Source organism: Lissotriton helveticus, chromosome 10 (assembly GCF_964261635.1).
Source record: "Lissotriton helveticus chromosome 10, aLisHel1.1, whole genome shotgun sequence".
Classification (NCBI taxonomy): Eukaryota; Metazoa; Chordata; class Amphibia; order Caudata; family Salamandridae; genus Lissotriton; species Lissotriton helveticus.
The window spans coordinates 93,514,850-93,534,215 of record NC_136071.1 but is presented as its reverse complement, the minus strand read 5'-3'; the positions used below and the strand labels follow the sequence as shown (position 1 = coordinate 93,534,215).

The 19,366-nt window shown below is 43.6% G+C and overlaps 1 protein-coding gene across 1 annotated transcript in view; it reads right to left on the bottom strand.

The window, feature by feature from the left end:
* CASKIN1 (CASK interacting protein 1) overlaps window positions 1–19,366 on the bottom strand; it is a 776,040-nt gene that overhangs the window by 67,784 nt on the left and 688,890 nt on the right. The window contains exon 16 of the mRNA XM_078664842.1: window positions 4,644–4,754. Coding sequence (XP_078520968.1) covers window positions 4,644–4,754 — 111 coding nt within the window. The remainder of the gene's footprint in view (window positions 1–4,643; window positions 4,755–19,366) is intronic.

Below are 19,366 nucleotides of genomic sequence, written 5' to 3'. Positions count from 1 at the left end.
GCAGAAGAAGTGGATGGAGGTGGCATCTACTTTACTATTCACCCTACCACTAGAGTAATGTGGGAGAGCAGAAGGAGCGGGTATAGGTGGCATTTACTTTACTATTCACACTACCACTACAGTAATGTGGGAGAGTAGAGGGAGCGAGTGGAGGTGGCATCTACTTTACTATTCATCCTACCACTAGAGTAACGTAGAAGAGCGGATGGAGGTGTCAACTACTTTACTATTATCCCTAGATCTAGAGTAATGTGGGAGCGTAGAAGAGTGGATGGAGGTATCAACTACATTACTATTCATCCTACCATTGGAGTAATGTGGGAGAGTAGAGGGAGCGGGTGGAGCTGGCATCTATTTTACTTTTCACCCTAGCATAGAGTGACGTGGAAGAGCAGAATGAGCGGATAAAGGTGCCATCAACTTTACTGTTTACTCAAAAACTAGAGCAGGGGTCTCCAACCTTTATAGTTAGAGCTAATCGTGTTCTTTGATAGTACCCTGAGCTACTATTATTTTTAGTTTTTTAATATTGACCACATCAGAGAAGATTACATTAGTGCCCACAATATATAATATTATCATCAGTGTTCACTTCAGTGCATGAGGCACGGTTTCCAGCACTAATGTACAAAAATGCCTTGTCAGTGTGGAATGCCTCTATATGAAGAATGCATAACAGCTATTGATGCAATGCCCCTGCCATCAAGTTATTATTAATAAGTCTCCCCAAACACTAGCTCATGAGTTCTGAAAATACACACATTTTCATCTTGAATACACACTTTGATTTTGGTAAACCTACATTTGTTCAGCCAGGCAAAAGCTTCTAACTTAATAGGCTGAACTGTACACCGGAGAGCTACTTACTGATCACTGGAGAGGTACCAGTAGCTTGGGAGCTACTCGTTGGAGAAGTCTGCACTAGAGTAATGTGGGTGAGCATAAGGTGTTGCTGGAGGTGTCAGCTATCTTTCTATTCTCCCTACCACTAGAGTAATGCAAAAGATCCAAGAAGTGGTTGAAGGTACCGGCTACCTTACCATTCAACCTACTACTAGTGTCGCGTGGGAGAGCACAAGAAGTGGATAGAGGTGCCAACTACTTTACAATCACCCTACCATTACAGAAATGTAGGAGAGCTTATGTCTGGGATGAAGGTTCTAGCTACCTCACTATTTGCCTATTGCTGGAGTAATGCTGAAGAGCAGCAGGACGAAGGAGCCAGCGTGGACAAGGACGAAGGAGCCAGCTCCACGCTGCATCGAGCAGCAGAGCATGTGGCAGAAAGAGACATGTGAGTTGCGTTACCCATGGCGAGGAGTGGAAGAATGAGAACATGTCACACAACCATCAGTAGTCTAGTGGGAACTAGTGACAGCCCAATAAGTCATCTCAAAGATTTATGAGAAAATTATAATATTTGATTGGTTGAACACACATCTCTTCTTAAGATGAAGCACTCTTATTTAGACTGGAAGACCCACAAAAGCTTGAAGGCCTATAACCACAGGGGCAGCCTTGGGTTCAAACAATACTTTGGTCCTGGGAAAACTTTTTCTGAGCACAAGTTTGGAAAGAAAACCAAACAATTGCCCTTCCACTTGACTGTCTTTTCACTGGTTAGTATCTTGTAAATCTGCAGAATTCAGGACATTTCTAACAGTGCCACAACCTGCCTCGCTTCTTCAGCTATCACCCCATGGCAGTCTATAAGATTTTTGAACCGTTGGTTGCATCTCGATAGCCAAGTCAAGTAAACAACACATTTTTATGTGGAAGAGAATCCTCTGTGCCAGAACTGGGACAGACCAGTACACACACATGTATACCATGTTACAAGTTCTCAAGTGTTTAAACCTTGGAGTCCAATTGAAAGATTGATAGCAAGTACTTTCATGGACTGATACTGCAGTTCTAGAGTGTAGTACAATCGTCAAGGGAGCTTCTGGCATCATAAGCACTAGTCTCCAAAGCCTGCTCTCAGTGCCCACAGCTGTCATCTCTTACTTGATTTCAACTACTACTTTACTTGACAAACCCTTGACTTTGTCTTCTGCTGCATTTACTGCAGCCTCAATAGTAGTCAATGTGTGTGCCAGCTCCACGTGCGGTATTCATGGGTTGCAACAGAATTCTCTCCCTCTTGAACAATTTTGCCTCATCAGGGCGGTCGCACCCTGATATTTTCTGGTGGCTCTTTGAGCTTGATTTTTATGACTTGAATAAGTGGTCTTTTTTTGCTCTCTGTCTTTGTCGGGATCAAGTAACAGAGCGAGAGGGCGAGGGTCGATTGCAGCCAGCCAGATGCAGTCTCTATTCGGTGTAAGGCAAGATATTTTCTGGGTGTAAATAACACTCCTGGCCAATCGGAAATCCACAAAAGCCCACAACTATTCGGTGGACATGCTATGGACGTAACCATAATGATGAATGGACAGCCACACCACCTTGGGGTCATTGCCTCCTCAATCTGGTTCCTCCATGCTTTCACAGGGAGACCATAGCTACACACAGGTGAATAACTGCAGTGCTGGATCGGCTGCAGCACCTACTCATTGAACTCACTGTTATCTTCGCCACACACTCTGACGCCATCCAGGGCCTCAGTCCTGGAAGACCACAAGCACCAGGATGAGCCTCTGCAGCTACTCTTGTTTTTTTTTTTCATCAATTTTTATTTTGTTTTTATCTTAATGTTACAGATACAAGATATTATATTAATTTGACATAAACGGATAGAGCAAACTCATCCCGGGTCCCCGTCATGTATTGCAATACTGATAACTTGGCATGTGTGATTGGTCCACAATAGGAACATATAAACATTTGCAAACTGTAGGTCATAAGAGTAAAAGTCGTTTACAGTGAATAGATACCTTCAGAGTGCTAATGTCACATCTCTCGGTGTCCTCGCTCGTTACACGCATTATATACATCATTGATGAAACTAAACACTACAATGCCCCCTACCCACCAGCATCGTAGGTGCCTGGTTAAATGGGAAGGAAATAAAGGAGTGGTGGGGGGTAGATCAGCGGGCTACGGGAGCATGGTGACCCACAATGATCAAGTGTAAATGCCGGTTTGCCAGGGAGGCCCTCTTTCAACGTTTGCAAGTCTGGTAATATAGCATTCCATGCCGCAACTATGGGGGATCCTGACCAGGCCGTGGATCTCCTCTCACCTAGCCCCGTTTAACCACTGTTTCAATCCTGGTAGAGTCTCAGCTTTCTAATGCATTGCTATGGCTCTACGGGCTAAGAGTAGAGCCAGGACTATGAAGCGATTAGTTACTCTTCCAGCTTTCTCTGCAGCTACTCTTGGTACGTGCATCTCCACGCACTCTGCACTCAGGCTTGGATGGCTTAAAGAACCACCATTGGACATACAGGAGAAGCCAGCCCCATCAGATCCTGGACATATCCCACATTTCCCAAAGGTTCCAGTAGCACAGCCCACCTCCACACACCGTCACTGCAGCCAGTCAATGTGCCTGGATGGAAAAATGGGGTCCAGTGCGGAACATCAGATATTCATGGTCATCCTGTCCAGTGGTTAGCCACACTCCTCCCTTGCCAGGGTCATTACCCCAACATCCACACTATAGGTGCCAGACAGACATGCACAGTGTGGGGCAGGGAGGCCATCCTATTTGTCTTCTGGGGGTCATGTGTAGGAGTAAGTTGTTTTATTTGTCTTTCCACACCTGAGGTAAGATGGCAAGTACATTGTGGGCAGTAGTGAACTTCTTTATTCGCTGTACAATGGGCGTCTTACATGGTGTAGGGTCATGGAGGAGTTTCCTGTTGTAATTTGATGGGCAGAAGTGAGTTGTCTTTCTACACTTGGTGTAAGATGGTGAGTGCCTCGCTTTTCACCATAACCTTCTGTGCCTGACAGTCTGGCACGGTAAGGGGGCATAGAGTTGTATCCTGATTTTATTTTGAGAGTGATGGGTAGAAGTGAGTTGTTTTGCTAGTCTTTCTACCTCTGAGGTTAGACGGGCAGTGAAGATTGGGGTAATGTTCTGAATCACTGTTGCCTTACCATGGGCGTCGGAGAGGCTGGGATGGTGCAGAGTGGGGGAGGGGGGTTATTCCATTCTCTTCGGGTGATAGGAACATGAGAGCTGATTCACAAGTCTCAGTTAGAAAGGCACAGAATAGACAGGATATTAGTTTTCTGTTTACTCTTCTGGAGTGTTGATAAGTAGATACATATGTCAGGTGGAAGACTAGGGCAGTGTTGGTCAGGATGCTCTCTCTAAATCTTACATCTGACATCCAACAGAAGAGCAGCTGTATACTGCCTCACTAGTTTTAACTTTGGAGTCAGACAGAAGACAGATGTCAGACAGAAGAAGAGGGCAATATTGAGCAGGAACCTGTCTAGATTTACCTAAAAAGTCAAACAGAAGAGACAAGCAGGATTGGGCAAAACGTTGTCTCGCCAAGTTTATCTCAGAAGTTATACAGAAGAAGAGGGGAGAGTTGGGCAGGACTCTCCGTCACTAGTCTTACCTCTAAAGTTAGAGATGGAGGAAGCCACAGTCAGGCCTCTCACGGTGCCTCATTAGTCTTACATCTGGAGTCAGACAGAAGGGGAGGACAGAGATGGGCAGGATGCTGCAGTTATAGTCTTACCTCGGGCGTCATGCGACTGATGGTGGGTAGGTCGTAACCCGAATTGATGAAGTTGGGCGCATAGAGCTGGAGTTGAAACTTGCACAGCCATTGGAACACGGCCTCTGAACTCTAAAAGAGAAGAAAGACTTTCAGTAACAGAAGAGATGACAATGACGGGTGCTGCATATATAAACTATAACACATTTGACATAGAATTGCATTGTTTGTAGAGTTTATAATGTAGTGCATGAGAAAAATGCCACTAGCCTATGCAGGACTTCACAGAGTGTGCGTCAAAGCTTAAATATAAGGCACAGGAAATCCTGCCTAACTTTACAATACACAGGAAGCGTTTATCCTCTACACAGTAATTCAGAATGAATTATGAGAGTTCTATAGCAAAAGGCAAAGGACAGTCATAGCAATTTATGAATTCTTATATATGTGGAAAGCTACAAAACCTATAGAGTAGTTTGTAAGAATATAGACTAATAGAAGATGAACTGGATACCGACAAATATACTTGACAATATGCACTGTATATGAACTTATACACAAACAAATGTGTGCATAGACTAGGGATTAGTACTTAAGCGTGCACGATGGCTAATACGCAGAAGTTATGACAATAGAGCTGTATATAGAAAAAGCGCACTGCCTATGAATTACTAAATATTAAATAGAGCCTGCTACATGGAATTCTACACAAATATCCAATAGTAAATAGAAAATCATATTCTTCCTGTGGACTAGTGCATACTGGTGCACAGCTTGTCGAGTGATCAGTGGAAAAACGTGCAAAGTCTGAGCATGAAACTGTGGATAGCATATATGTTAGTGCACATGTAATTCTGGGCAACCTGTAGGCTAGTTTAAACAAAGTGTACATAGAATTTAGAGTACTGAACACAAACAAGATTAGAACCTATGGACTCGTGTATAGTGCATAGTTTATAGAGGAATGAATAGTTAAAGGGGTACACCCTAAACATCAGTGGTTAGAAAACTATGTACAGGATACTGACTGGTGTCTAGGAACACTTTCAGAGCCTATGGACAACTGCGTAAAAGATCAACACCCTTCAAATTAGTGCAGATTGAATGGTGCATAAACCATGGACCCTTGCATATGAGTGTACATAGCCTGTACTCATGCACAGGAGTGTGTGCACAGCTACTACTTTACAAATTTCTGCTAGTGCTAAAATAATTAAACAAATTAAAGTGCTGCACCCTAGAGGAGTTATTCTCACTTGAACACAAAGGGGCAGACTTACAAGCCCCTTGCACCACTTTTGCGTCACCTTTAACATGGGAAAAGTGACGCAAAAGTGGCGCAAGGGGCTTGTAAATCTGCCCCAAAGTGCTTCACGCTAAACATTTCAGAAGTTTTTGGGTGCCCTTTGAAATGAGAGGTGGACAAAATGGATTAGTTACTTACCTGTAATCCTAGTTCTCTTTCAGGGGTATACTCATTAAAGTCATAAGCACTGAATAATCTCCGCCCGTGAGTGGGAACCCGGAACATATAACAATATACATATATATGTGTAAATATACAATAATTAGTACATAGTACTAAACCAAAATATACACATATACATGTATAACCCCATAATATGCAGCCCAACATAATGTATAGGCTAATAAGACCTTATTACACACTTTCTGCAGTATGAAAATACTCCATACACCAATGCAATAAACAGGCTAGAGCCTAGAAATGCATTTCATAACATAAATACCCTTTATTTTCATCAAAGAATCTGTTGTAAAAGGCAATTATCCTAACAAGGCTGCATATGAAAAAATGTCTGTGTACAGAAAATCAGACTGGCACCTCGCCTTTAAGGCCCCAGAGAATCTGAGCACTTTGCCTTTAAGGCCTCCAGGAGAAACCCTGCTCCCATCATGCCCCACAGGTGACAGTTAAGTCAGTTCTTTTGTACGGTACAGTAAACTTTAGCAGGAATCTGCACTTAAAAACTTCATAATACATATTGAAAAACCTCAATGCTACTGCTCGCCCGGGGAGGCGGGAGGGTGCTTATGACTTTAATGAGTATAGCCCTGAAAGAGAACTAGGATTACAGGTAAGTAACTAATCCTTCTCTTCCAGGGGATACTCATTAATAGTCATAAGCACTGAATAGAGTAGCAAGCTCATACCCACAAGACGCGGGCGAACAGATAAGAGCATAGCAACAATTTTAACACAGTGTTCAGCTAGAACTAGCAAATAAATTTCTGCGCGATGCTTGACCAACTTGCGCATCAGCCTGTGTGTCTAAATCAAGACAATAATGGCGTGTGAACGTGTGTACTGAACGCCACGTCGCTGCTTTACATATCTCTGTCATAGACACATTCCTAAGAAGAGCTGTGGTAGAAGCTTTTCCTCTCATAGAATGGGCTTTAGGTATACCTGATAAAGACCTATGTGCTAGCTGATAAGCCAGAAGAATACATGACACAATCCATCTAGAGATGGATCTCTTGGATGCTGCCAAACCAGTGTTAGTAGGACCATAATTGATAAATAAACGGTCTGTCTTTCTTAAAGCTTTTGTCCTGTCTAAGTAAGACTCTCTTCAGATCCAAAGAATGCAGAGCCCTTTCAGCAGAACTAGAAGGCTTTGGGAAAAAAGTAGGCAATGTTATGGTTTGGTTAATATGAAAATCCGACACTACCTTGGGCAGGAAAGCAGGGTGCGTCCTGAGTACCACTCTATTTGCATGGAAGACAGTGAACGGTTCTTTACAACATAGAGCCTGAATCTCGCTAACTCTACGAGCAGAAGTAATGGCTACAAGGAACGCTACCTTCCAAGTTAAGTGTTGCAAAGAAGCTTTATGTATAGGTTCAAAAGGGGCACCCATTAACTTGGTTAACACCACATTAAGCTCCCAAGGAGGAGAAGGAGACCTGACTGGTGGATACACCTTCCGTAAACCCTACAGAAAATCCTTCACCACAGGCATCCTAAAAAAGGATGTCTGAGCGGGCGATTTTCTGTAGGCTGTAATTGCAGCAAGATGGACTTTAATGGAATTAAACTGCAGACCAGATCTTGCGAGGTATAACAGATAAGGTAAAATCATCTGTTCCTGACCATGAATTGGGTCAAGATCATTATTTTGACACCACAGGAAAAAACGTTTCCACTTGAATCCATAGGATTTCCTTGTAGAAGGTCTTTTTGCCTCTTTTAGAATGTGCATACAATCCGGATTTAGCTGCAAGTGTCCATATTGGACGACTTCAGGAGCCATGCTGCCAGGCGTAAAGATGACAGATTGGGATGAAACACTCGCCCCTTCTGCTTGGACAGAAGATCCGGGCGACATGGCAACCTCCTGTGTGGCACTTCCGACAACTGAAGGAGATCTGGGAACCACCACTGGCGAGGCCACTCGGGAGCAATCAGAAACATCCTGGAGTTGGTCTTGTACATCCGGTTGATTACTGTCGGTATCAACGGTGTTGGTGGAAAAGCGTACAGTAAGTTCTGATACCAGTCTATCAAAAGGGCATTCCCTTGCGACCCTTTCTGGGGAAACCTGGATGCGAAGACGGGGCATTTTGTGTTTGCCGCGTCTGCGAACAGATCGATATCTGGTGTTCCCCATGACTGGAAAATACTGTGCACGACTTCTTCGTTGAGCACCCAATCGTGAGCTTCGACGAAGTCTCTGCTGAGATCGTCCGCCTGCGAATCGAGAGACCCTGGCAGGTGAACAGCTGTTATTGACAAGTCTCTTGCTAGTAACCAATTCCATATGGTCTGAGCTTATAAGGACAGAGTCCTGGATCTGGTACCCCCTGCTTGTTTAGATAATACATTGTCGTTGTATTGTCTGTCTGCACCAGGATGGACCGAGTTTGTAGAGATGGAGCCAGACACTTTAGAGCAAGATGGACAGCCCTGAGTTCGAGCAGGTTGGTGCGATATCCTTCCTCGAAATCTGACCATAGCCCTTGTACCTGCAGAGGGCCCATATGAGCACCCCAGCCTTGGAGTGAGGCGTCCGTGATCAGAGTCTGCGTCGGAGGGTCCTGATGAAAAGGCACTCCTCTCATCAAGTGTGTTCTCTTCATCCACCACCTGATGGAATCTTTTGCAGACTGGTGGAGACAAATCCGATCCTCCCAGCATCCCGTTCTCTGCTTCCACTGATCTTCTAGGCACTGCTGCAGAGGACGCATGTGCAATCTTGCGTTTGGAACAATGAAGATGCAAGAGGCCATGGACCCCAGGAGAGAGGACACCTGCCGAACTGTCGGGTAATTGGACTGAAGAAGAAGATGACCTTTGGACTTGATCGATAACCACCTCTGTTCCGAAGGACACACATTTTCTCTTTCTGTGTCCAGCAGGGCCCCCAGATAATGCATCCGCTGTGTCGGATTCATTATAGATTTCTGGAAGTTGACTAGAAGACCCAGCCTGCGTATGAGGTGGAGGCATATCGACAGATGCTCCTCCAAGAGAGATGGGGACGAACTCTTCAGAAGCCAGTCGTCTAAGTACGAATATGAAAATCCTTTTCCTTCGAAGAAAGGCTGCAACTACCGCCATACATTTGGAAAATGTTCTGGGCGCTGACTTCAGGCCGAATGGAAGTACTGCATATTGGTAGTGATGAGCAGATACTTGAAACCTGAGACATTTGCGATGTTTTCTGGAATGGGAGCATGAAAATAGGCATCTTTCATGTCGATGGAGCACATCCAGTCCCCCTGATGTAACTGGGGGAAGATCTGATGAAGCGCTAGCATTCGAAATTTCTCTTTCCGAATGTACTTGTTTAAAAGCCTTAGGTCCAGAATAGGCCTGAATTCTGCGTTTGGACCCTTCTTCCTCACTAGGAAAAACCGTGAATATAAGCCTTGATTTCTCTGCTGAGGAGGAACCTTCTCTATGGCTTTCTTTCCTAAGAGTATACTTGCTTCTTTTTGTAAAAGCTTCACATTCCAATGTAACATTTTCTTTGGAGGAATGAGAGGAGGTGGCTTTCTGAAAAGGAGATGGTAACCGTTCTGAATGATACCAATCACCCACTTGTCCTTTGTTAGTTGCTTCCACTCGTTTAAGAATGACACAATGCTTCCTCCTACCGGAGTGGTCCACAGCTGCGGAGGAAGACTCCCTTCATTGCTTTTGAGGTTGTTTGGCAGCAGCAAACTGCTGCCTATTTCCTCCTCTTCCTCGTCCAGGGCGACGCTGTTGGAACCGCGATCTCTGTTGGTTCTGGCCCTGGTTTTGCGAGGACCAATTTGTTTGTTGACTCTTTTGTTGAAAAGGCCTCCTGTCGTAGGGACGAAAAGTTCCTCGACGTTTAAATTCTTTTTCCTTCTCGAGGCCTACAGCCTTTAGAGTATCCAACTCTACCTTCAATTTTGCCATCTCATCGTCTGCGTGAGACCCAAACAATGTCGACCCATTGAACGGCAAGTTGACCATTTTCCTCTGGGCTTCAGGTTTTAGTCCAGTAAGACGCAGCCAAGCTGAACGCCTAGAACAAATCCCATGCGCATAGCCATGCGCTGCAAGATCCGCAGAGTCGGCAGCTGCACTAATACTTTGATTAGCGACCAAACCTCCTTTCCCTACAATCTCCAGGAAATCTTTTTGATCTTCTTTTGGAAGCTTGTCTGCAAACCGAGCCACAGAGTCCCACAAAAGGCGATCATAACGTCCCAGTAAGGCTGCCGCACTGGCCACTCTCATCACCGACCCAGCAGTGTTACACATCCTCCGACCTAAGGAATCCATGCTCTTACTGTCCTTCTCAGGTGGAGCAGAGGAAACAGAAGTTGCAGAATGCGCCTTCCTGGCTGCCGCCACTATAAGGGAGTATGGAGGAGGATCAGAACGTAAGAATAAAGGATCTTGGTCAGGAGCCTTATACTTCTTCGCAATCCTAGAAGGGCCTGAACCCACCGTGGCTGGAGTCAAGAAAGTTTTCATAGCAGGCTCCAACAAACCAGGAACCAAAGGCAGAAGAGGTCTAGCAGAAGTCTTGTGATGCAAAGTCTCAAAAATGACAGAAGATGTCACTTGGGGAACTGCCATCACAATGTTGAACTTATTTGCTCCACGACATAACACATCACTAAAGGTGCCCAAGTCATCCACTGGGGATACCCTCCAAGGGGGACTTGACGATATCGTAGGAGAATAGTCTCTATACGAACTTCTATTCGGAGATGACGATGAAGAAGATGTTGTAGGAGACCTACTTCGCCTTCTCTAGAGCGAGATCTCCCTCTTACCGGAGACCTAGAACGTGATCTCCTAGGCAACACAACCTCCTGAGTATCCGCAACTCTCACACTAGTTAGGTTCGCGGTTGGTTGCATCTTCCATTGTCGTAGGCTTTCCAACCATCTCGGTGACATGTTAATCGGCTGTGCTGCACGCTCCGGAGAGCCCTCCGGCGAAACTTGCACAATCTGAATTCCCAGTGAAGATTTGGAAGACCTTGAAGAGCCACTCCGCTCAGATCGTGGTGAGCCAGATGGAGTTTGTTCTCTGGGAACTAGTTGCCTTTCCTCTGACACCGACTGCCTTGAAGTCGAACCAGAGTGCGCCACCATCGAAGAATCCTGGTGCGCAACTTTTTCCTGCTGGTCTTGAGGTGTAGAAGTCACCAAAGGCCGTGGAATCACTTCAGACCTCGACAAAGACCTATGGGAGGTCCGAGAGGCTGATCTTGAATGTCTTGATGCCGACCTTTTGGCAGGTGGGGGAGACTTAGCCACTGATACTCTCTCTTCATGCCTCAAGCCTGAAGCATGTCTAGACGTCGAACTACGTCTCGATGGAGACTTCAATCTCCTCTTCTTTTCATGTCTGGACGTCGCATCATCCTTCGACGTCGATCTTACTTTCTTTTTCGACGTCGCTTTTCTCTTTGACATCTTTTGTCTTTCCTTTGACGTCGACCGTCGTCTCTCCTTCGACGTCGACCGTCGTCTCTCCTTCGACGTCGACCGTCGTCTCTCCTTCGACGTCGACCGTTGTCTCTCCGACGTCGACCGTCGACTTTCCTTCGACGTCGAGTGTTGTCTCTCTTTCGACATCGAGTGCTGTTTCTCCTTCGACGTCGAGTGCTGTTTCTCCTTCGACGTCGAACTCCGTACCCCCGACGTCGTTCTTACTGCAACAGACACCAGATGTCTTGACGTCGAGAGACTCTTCGACGGCGACTGCATCGACGTCGACTTCTGCCTCACCGGTGATGTCCTCGACGCCGATGGAGCTTTATCTTGCCTCAGCGTCGATAAGCCTGAAGGCCGATCTTGATCTCAACGCTGAACGCACCTTTTTCGACGTCGACGTTTCCTGAAGACGCTTTTTCTCTGGTTGTACCTTCAGGAGACGCAGATCATCGACGATTTTCACGAGAAGAGGGCCTTCCAAATGAGATCAAGCTTTTAGGCCCCTTTCCTTCTCTCTCCAAACGACCTAGAAGTCGCATCTTCTCCCTTTCTCTCAGAGTCCTGCTGGAAAGGTTAAGGCAGTGATAGCAATCTTCCACCTTATGAGAAGAAGGAAGACAAACCACACAAACAGCGTGTGGATCAGTCTTTGACATTTTCTTCCCACAGGAAGGACATTTATAAAATAAAGGTGGCATAACTGACAAAAAAACTCCAACAGTTTAATCAGAAAATGAAAGCAAACCACCACTAGAACTAAATCTTGTCAAAAAAGACAGGAAAAAAACAAATTTTGACTGAAAAAAGTCAAATTTAGCCAAGCTCAAGTTCCAGGTTCCTCACAGAACAAGCCGGAAAAAAGAACTGACTTAACTGTCACCTGTGGGGCATGATGGGAGCAGGGTTTCTCCTGGAGGCCTTAAAGGCAAAGTGCTCAGATTCTCTGGGGCCTTAAAGGCGAGGTGCCAGTCTGATTTTCTGTACACAGACATTTTTTCATCTGCAGCCTTGTTAGGCTAATTGCCTTTTACAACAGATTCTTTGATGAAAATAAAGGGTATTTATGTTATGAAATGCATTTCTAGGCTCTAGCCTGTTTATTGCATTGGTGTATGGAGTATTTTCATACTGCAGAAAGTGTGTAATAAGGTCTTATTAGCCTATACATTATGTTGGGCTGCATATTATGGGGTTATACATGTATATGTGTATATTTTGGTTTAGTACTAGGTACTAATTATTGTATATTTACACATATATATGTATATTGTTATATATTCGGGGTTCCCGCTCACAGGCGGAGATTATTCAGTGCTTATGACTATTAATGAGTATCCCCTGGAAGGGAATAATGTTTTACAGTGAACTAAAATTGCAGTCCTCTTCAGGCATCCATCAAGCCTTGTTTGCAACTCACGAGACCACATGTACTACTAGACTAAATCACACCACTGGACCACATCTACTCCCAAAGCCAATGGACTGCATCTTATCTCTAGATCATATCTAGATTTACAAATCATATCGTCTTCACTAGACCATGGCTTCTTCAGTAGATCACTTTCCTCCACAAACCATAAGTATATGGAAGATCTCCTTTTCTTAACTTAACATATATTCTGTGAATCCAGATCTGCTCTGCATGACAAAATTGTCTCCATAAGATCACATATACTCCAAAAGATTAGCTCTCATCCACTAGATACAATCTCCTCCACTAGACATCATCTATATTGGAGATCACATCATCTCCACTAGAACTTAACTCCTTCAGTAGACCACATCTTCTCCAAAAGGCAACATCTTCTCCATTAGACCACATCTCCTCCACTAGACCATTGCTGCGTTGGTGTAGAGGTGACAGGAGCCCCAGCACGTAGGTTCAGAAGTAAATAATCTCATTGAATCAGGAGAATCAGCACACAAAAGTCTCCCTGCGATCGCTCCAGGTTCCCAGAACAGCTGACAGCCCAGAACACTCAGAGCGACACCATGGAAATAGAACATAGAATAAAAACATTCCAACAATTAAAGAGTTAACCCCAAAGTTATTTATATATATATATATATATATATATTCAAAGAGCACTACATCACCCATCAGGCCTTGTAAGAGGCCACGCCTTATTGAGCAGGTGATGTAAGTATCGAGTGTTCTTAAGTTGCGCCAGCAGTCATTTTGTGCCACATAACGCCACTGAAGAAAGGATGATTTCCTGAAACGCGTCTGGCTTTTTAATTGTGAACATTGATGCTTCCTTGATGTTTCCTGCTGGCAGGCTGCCTTTTCCAATAAAAGTGGGCTTTAAGACTTACCTTCGTGTGGCTCTATTCTCAAAAGGGTTCCTGAACTTGTTGGAGATATATATATATATATATATATATATATATATAGGACACATGTTCTCCTCTCACGAAAACGAACGAGCCACACGCAGGTGCATCAGGAGAATCCCTTTTATTTGTAAATCAAAGCGTCGGCATGACGCGTTTCGTCGGAATGACTTTCTCAAATGCCGCTTTGCCGCTTTCAAATTTCTGATTCCCAAATGTCCACATTAAGTACTCAGAAGCCCTGTTACGATTGGGCAGGGCGTCTCAGCAGGTAGAGGGAGGTGTGTCCAAGGACTCGCTACTCCGAGTCAAGCAGTAATTTAGCGCAGGTGCTCCCCCAGTGGGCTGTGTCTGCTTCTTCTCCACTCCGCCTAAACCTGATGCAGGCAAAAGAGATTCTCCTACACCTTCACCCCGCCGCAGACCCCACACTCCAACTTGCTGGCCTCACATAAGTAAGTGACGCTTCCTCGTGTAATCACGATTCCAAAAATTTGGTCAAATTAAAGTCTGGTGAGAGAGGCGGTTCGGCGGTTCCCAAGTCCATTAGGCATACCAACAAGCTGCCACATTTGCCGCCGAACGTCTTCTGGGGTGGGGGCTCAAAAGTGCGCTGTGGCTGCACACTACAACATAGGACACATGTTCTCCTCTCACGAAAACGAACGAGCCACACGCAGGTGCATCAGGAGAATCCCTTTTATTTGTAAATCAAAGCGTCGGCATGACGCGTTTCGTCGGAATGACTTTCTCAAATGCCGCTTTGCCGCTTTCAAATTTCTGATTCCCAAATGTCCACATTAAGTACTCAGAAGCCCTGTTACGATTGGGCAGGGCGTCTCAACAGGTAGAGGGAGGTGTGTCCAAGGACTCGCTACTCCGAGTCAAGCAGTAATTTAGCGCAGGTGCTCCCCCAGTGGGCTGTGTCTGCTTCTTCTCCACTCCGCCTAAACCTGATGCAGGCAAAAGAGATTCTCCTACACCTTCACCCCGCCGCAGACCCCACACTCCAACTTGCTGGCCTCACATAAGTAAGTGACGCTTCCTCGTGTAAGTACGATTCCAAAAATTTGGTCAAATTAAAGTCTGGTGAGAGAGGCGGTTTGGCGGTTCCCAAGTCCATTAGGCATACCAACAAGCTGCCACATTTGCCGCCGAACATCTTCTGGGGTGGGGGCTCAAAAGTGCGCTGTGGCTGCACACTACAACATAGGACACATGTTCTCCTCTCACGAAAACGAACGAGCCACATGCAGGTGCATCAGGAGAATCCCTTTTATTTGTAAATCAAAGCGTCGGCATGACGCGTTTCGTCGGAATGACTTTCTCAAATGCCGCTTTACATATACATATATATATATACATACAATCCAATCCAAAGCCATTATTATTAAAGGAATGGGTGGAACATAATTTAGATGCTTCTATGGGTTATGTCTGCTTATTGATTAGACATGCAAAATCAGATCGTGAGGAAGACTTATTGGAGATTTCCAAATTAACAGAGGAACTGGAAAAAATGACGACCACGGACAACAAAGCCACAATTGACAAACTAATGAAAGAAATGATGGACAGAAAAAATAAACTGGAGAACACGATTAAAACTAGAAAAATATGGAAATTCGCCTGTGATAAAGACGACTATGAGAGAGGGCAGGTGTTCACATTTGCGAGAAAGTATGACTCTGTAAAAAAACATAGGGCCCTTATACGACCAAATCCATTACCATCAGGTAGTAATGAGACGAATCAATTTCCTACGACCAGTGGACAAGATTCAAGTACCAATAACAGCCTATCAACAAGTGGGCAAGATTCAGATCCGGGCAGTATGTCAAGCATATCCAGCTCTTCAGTAACATCATTGGGGCCAGTGTCGTATGCAGATGAGATGGATTTTATAAGGGAACAGAGACTACAGTCCCTGCGTTCGAGGGGCACGCAACAACAAGACAAGCGAGGAACAAATGGCGCAAACAACGGCGCAAATGTGCAAAACTCAACCGGCAGAGGACATCAGAAAAAGAATTGGCGGAGGTGAATTCAGGTAAAACTGACAAAACTATTGTAAATCTTACTGACATCACTTCAAATACTGCCGAGAAACAATTATTGACGTTGGGTCTCAGTTTTTGTCCGGAAAGCAATTTTGGCTTTGTACAGACAAGAGTGGATGTTTACAAATTTATTCGTAAGTTAAAGCTGCGAAAGTACTTCATGTTAAAAAATCAGGGTGGCAATGTGAACAAGGAAAACACCCCTAAGTCTAAAACAGTGACAGGCCTCACGGCAGACGCTATTCCAACTCTAGTTACACTACATGGCTTAATGGACAATAGTACAAGTAGTTTGGGATCACAACAGGTGGCTCAAAGGGAGGGGCTGGAGATATCCCTCTCGGGAAAAAGTCCATTTAAACCACCGTCTACTTTTGTGCCCATCATGCCTCGAGATGCATTAGACATATTCCATGAAAGGATAACAGACGAATTGAAAACACTATACCGAAATGTATGCAGATCTAAATCTAAACGCACTGGTCAAACCAGGGAGTATTTCCAACTTATGAAAAAACTCAAAGAGAATAACAAAGTAGTTATTAATAATGCAGATAAAGGGGGCAATATTGTGCTCTGGGACAAAGAACTATACAGGGCTGAAGCTTTCAGGCAACTGGAAGATACTGATTGTTATGAACGCAGTGATGGGATTTCAGTTCGTAAAATCAATACTGACTATAAAAATAATCTATCAAAATGGCAAAGGGAAGGTCTGATCACTAAGGAAGAACACAAATTCTTATATAACGTATATCCAGTGTTACCCTTGTTTTACCTGATCCCTAAAGTCCATAAAGGAATTACTCCATTACAAGGTAGACCCATCATTTCGGCTATCAATAGTTGCTTTGAAAATACCTCAAAATATGTGGACTATTATCTGCAGGACTTTGTTATAGCTTTACCCACATATCTTAAAGACTCCAGAGACTTTTTAAACAAGTTAAATTCTGTGAAATGGACTGATGGCATGCTATTTATGACGTTGGACATAACAGCACTATATACGTGCATTAGGCATGAAGATGGGTTGCGAGCAATCAGATACTATCTAGAGCAGAGGGATATAGGATTGTATCAACATAACAAAATGATTGTAGAAATGATCCACACATGCCTATTGAATAATGTGTTTTTGTTCGATGGAAAGATCTATAGACAGAAAAGAGGGGTGGCGATGGGCGAATGCTTCTCCCCCAGCTATGCATGTTTACATGTTGGCTGGTGGGAGGAGCATGTCCTCAGGAGTCATCATAAAGCAATATTTGATACTCATATTGCTCATATGTGGAGGTACATCGATGATGTTTTTATTGTGTGGAGGGGTGATGAGGATCAGGCAAATGATTTTGTGAATAGTATTAATAACAATGATCTCAACTTAGTCTTCACCAGTTACATCCACAGTACCACTGCAAATTTTCTGGATATAGAGGTTGTGATTCAGGATAACGAGATCACAACTAGCCTGTATCAAAAACCAACTGCAGGCAATACGCTATTGCATGCGTCTAGTTTTCATCCGCGTCACACGATAGAAAGTCTCCCATATGGAGAACTCCTCAGAATTAGAAGGGCATGTAGCACTGAGGTAGCTTGGAAAACTTCTCAGGATGTTGCTATAGCTAGACTAACATCACGTGGTTATGGAATAGGTAAAATCAAAGCAGCCTTAAGAAAAGTCAATCACTTGGATAGACGTTACTTATTACAACCGGTTGCTAACAATATTGAAACTGAACCTACCTCGGATATTACTGAGAAACAAAATTCCGAGTGCAGATTCATCACCACGTATAGCAAGCAATCACATGCCATAAGGAAAATCATGAATACACAGTGGTCCATTGTCTTAACAGACAGTGTTCTAAGGGGAGTTTTACCGGTAAAGCCTAATATTACCTATCGGAAAGCATACTCCATGCGATCAGATTTGGTCAAAAATAGTCCTGAATTGCTCAACAAAGATAAGTGGTACTCAACTAAAAAAGGGTTTCTATAAATGTAGCAGCTGTAGGGCTTGTAAGTTTGGATCAAACACTAAAACATATAAAACTGCATTTTCTGATGAGGTATGTGAAATCAAGGGCAATTTTAACTGTAAAACAGAGTATGCAGTATATGTTTTAAATTGTGTATGTGGTCTTCGCTATGTTGGAAGTACAAAACTTCCAGTGCAGGCACGTATTCTACAACATCTGCGAGCCACTGTTAATTCAGACCAAACTTATCCTGTCGCCAGACACGTCAAATCAGAACATGGCAATAATTTGAATGTACTCTCTTATTTTGTCATTGACAGTGTCCCCATTAACAAAAGAGGCGGAAATAGAGACAAATTGTTGCGGCAGCTGGAAACTCGCTACATTTTAGAACTTGATACTAAGAACCCGCATGGACTGAACATGTGTGAGGACTTGTATCACTATCTATGAGCTATGGACTGTACATTAACGATTCGCTATTAGCTTCTTTGATGAGACTGCCTGAGTAATTGATTGTAAAATGTACCATAATGCAATGCTGATTCTCTCTCTGACGAGCATTCATTTGTATGTTCCCGGCTGGGAACATTTCTGTATTTGAACTATAATTGCACTTTATCCACCTTTTGCACTTTTTGCACTTAAGCACTTTATCAAAAATGTCAGAAACAAAATTGTAAAATTGGTCAAATAGTTGGGAGGTATAATTGTCTTTATGAGATAGTTCTGTTATGCTATAAACATTGTTGCATTTATGCAGTTAGTTGACACATATTGATTGCAAGGGAATGTTATGTTTTTTAATATTTAGCATAATATTTATGGTTTTAAAAATTTACTTATGAAATTTAATCAAGATCAATTCAAAGTACATTGCAATCTTAATATCCGACAGAAATGAAATGTTAGATATATAGGTATATATTATGTGTATTTAAACAGTTACTATCCATAATCATTGGTTTATGGAGGCCCTAAATACAGAGTAACTTTCAGTAAGTCTGTTTTCCTTATCCATTACTATGAAGAATGACCATGTGACCTATCTGAAAAGTATGGTGATTGGTAGTGGTATATTTAAATTGTTTGCACCAAATAACGCTTTCATCTGGTGAGCAAGGCGACAGGATCGCCGAAACGCGTCGGATCGCGGCACCTTTGACACTGCATCTAACATGATAAAATAAAATAAAAAAAAGAATTTTGCTGCAGAAACTACCTGAGTTGTGTCCGTTTCTCTGTCTGGCTGTGCTGTTTGTTCGGTGCTCCAGGGAGCGTTACACATACATATACATATATATATATATACATACACATATATTTATGTATATACATACATACACACACAACCCCGTTACACACCTCTGTTCCCTTAACAGAATCAAAAACAAAATAAACCCACAGCAAACTATG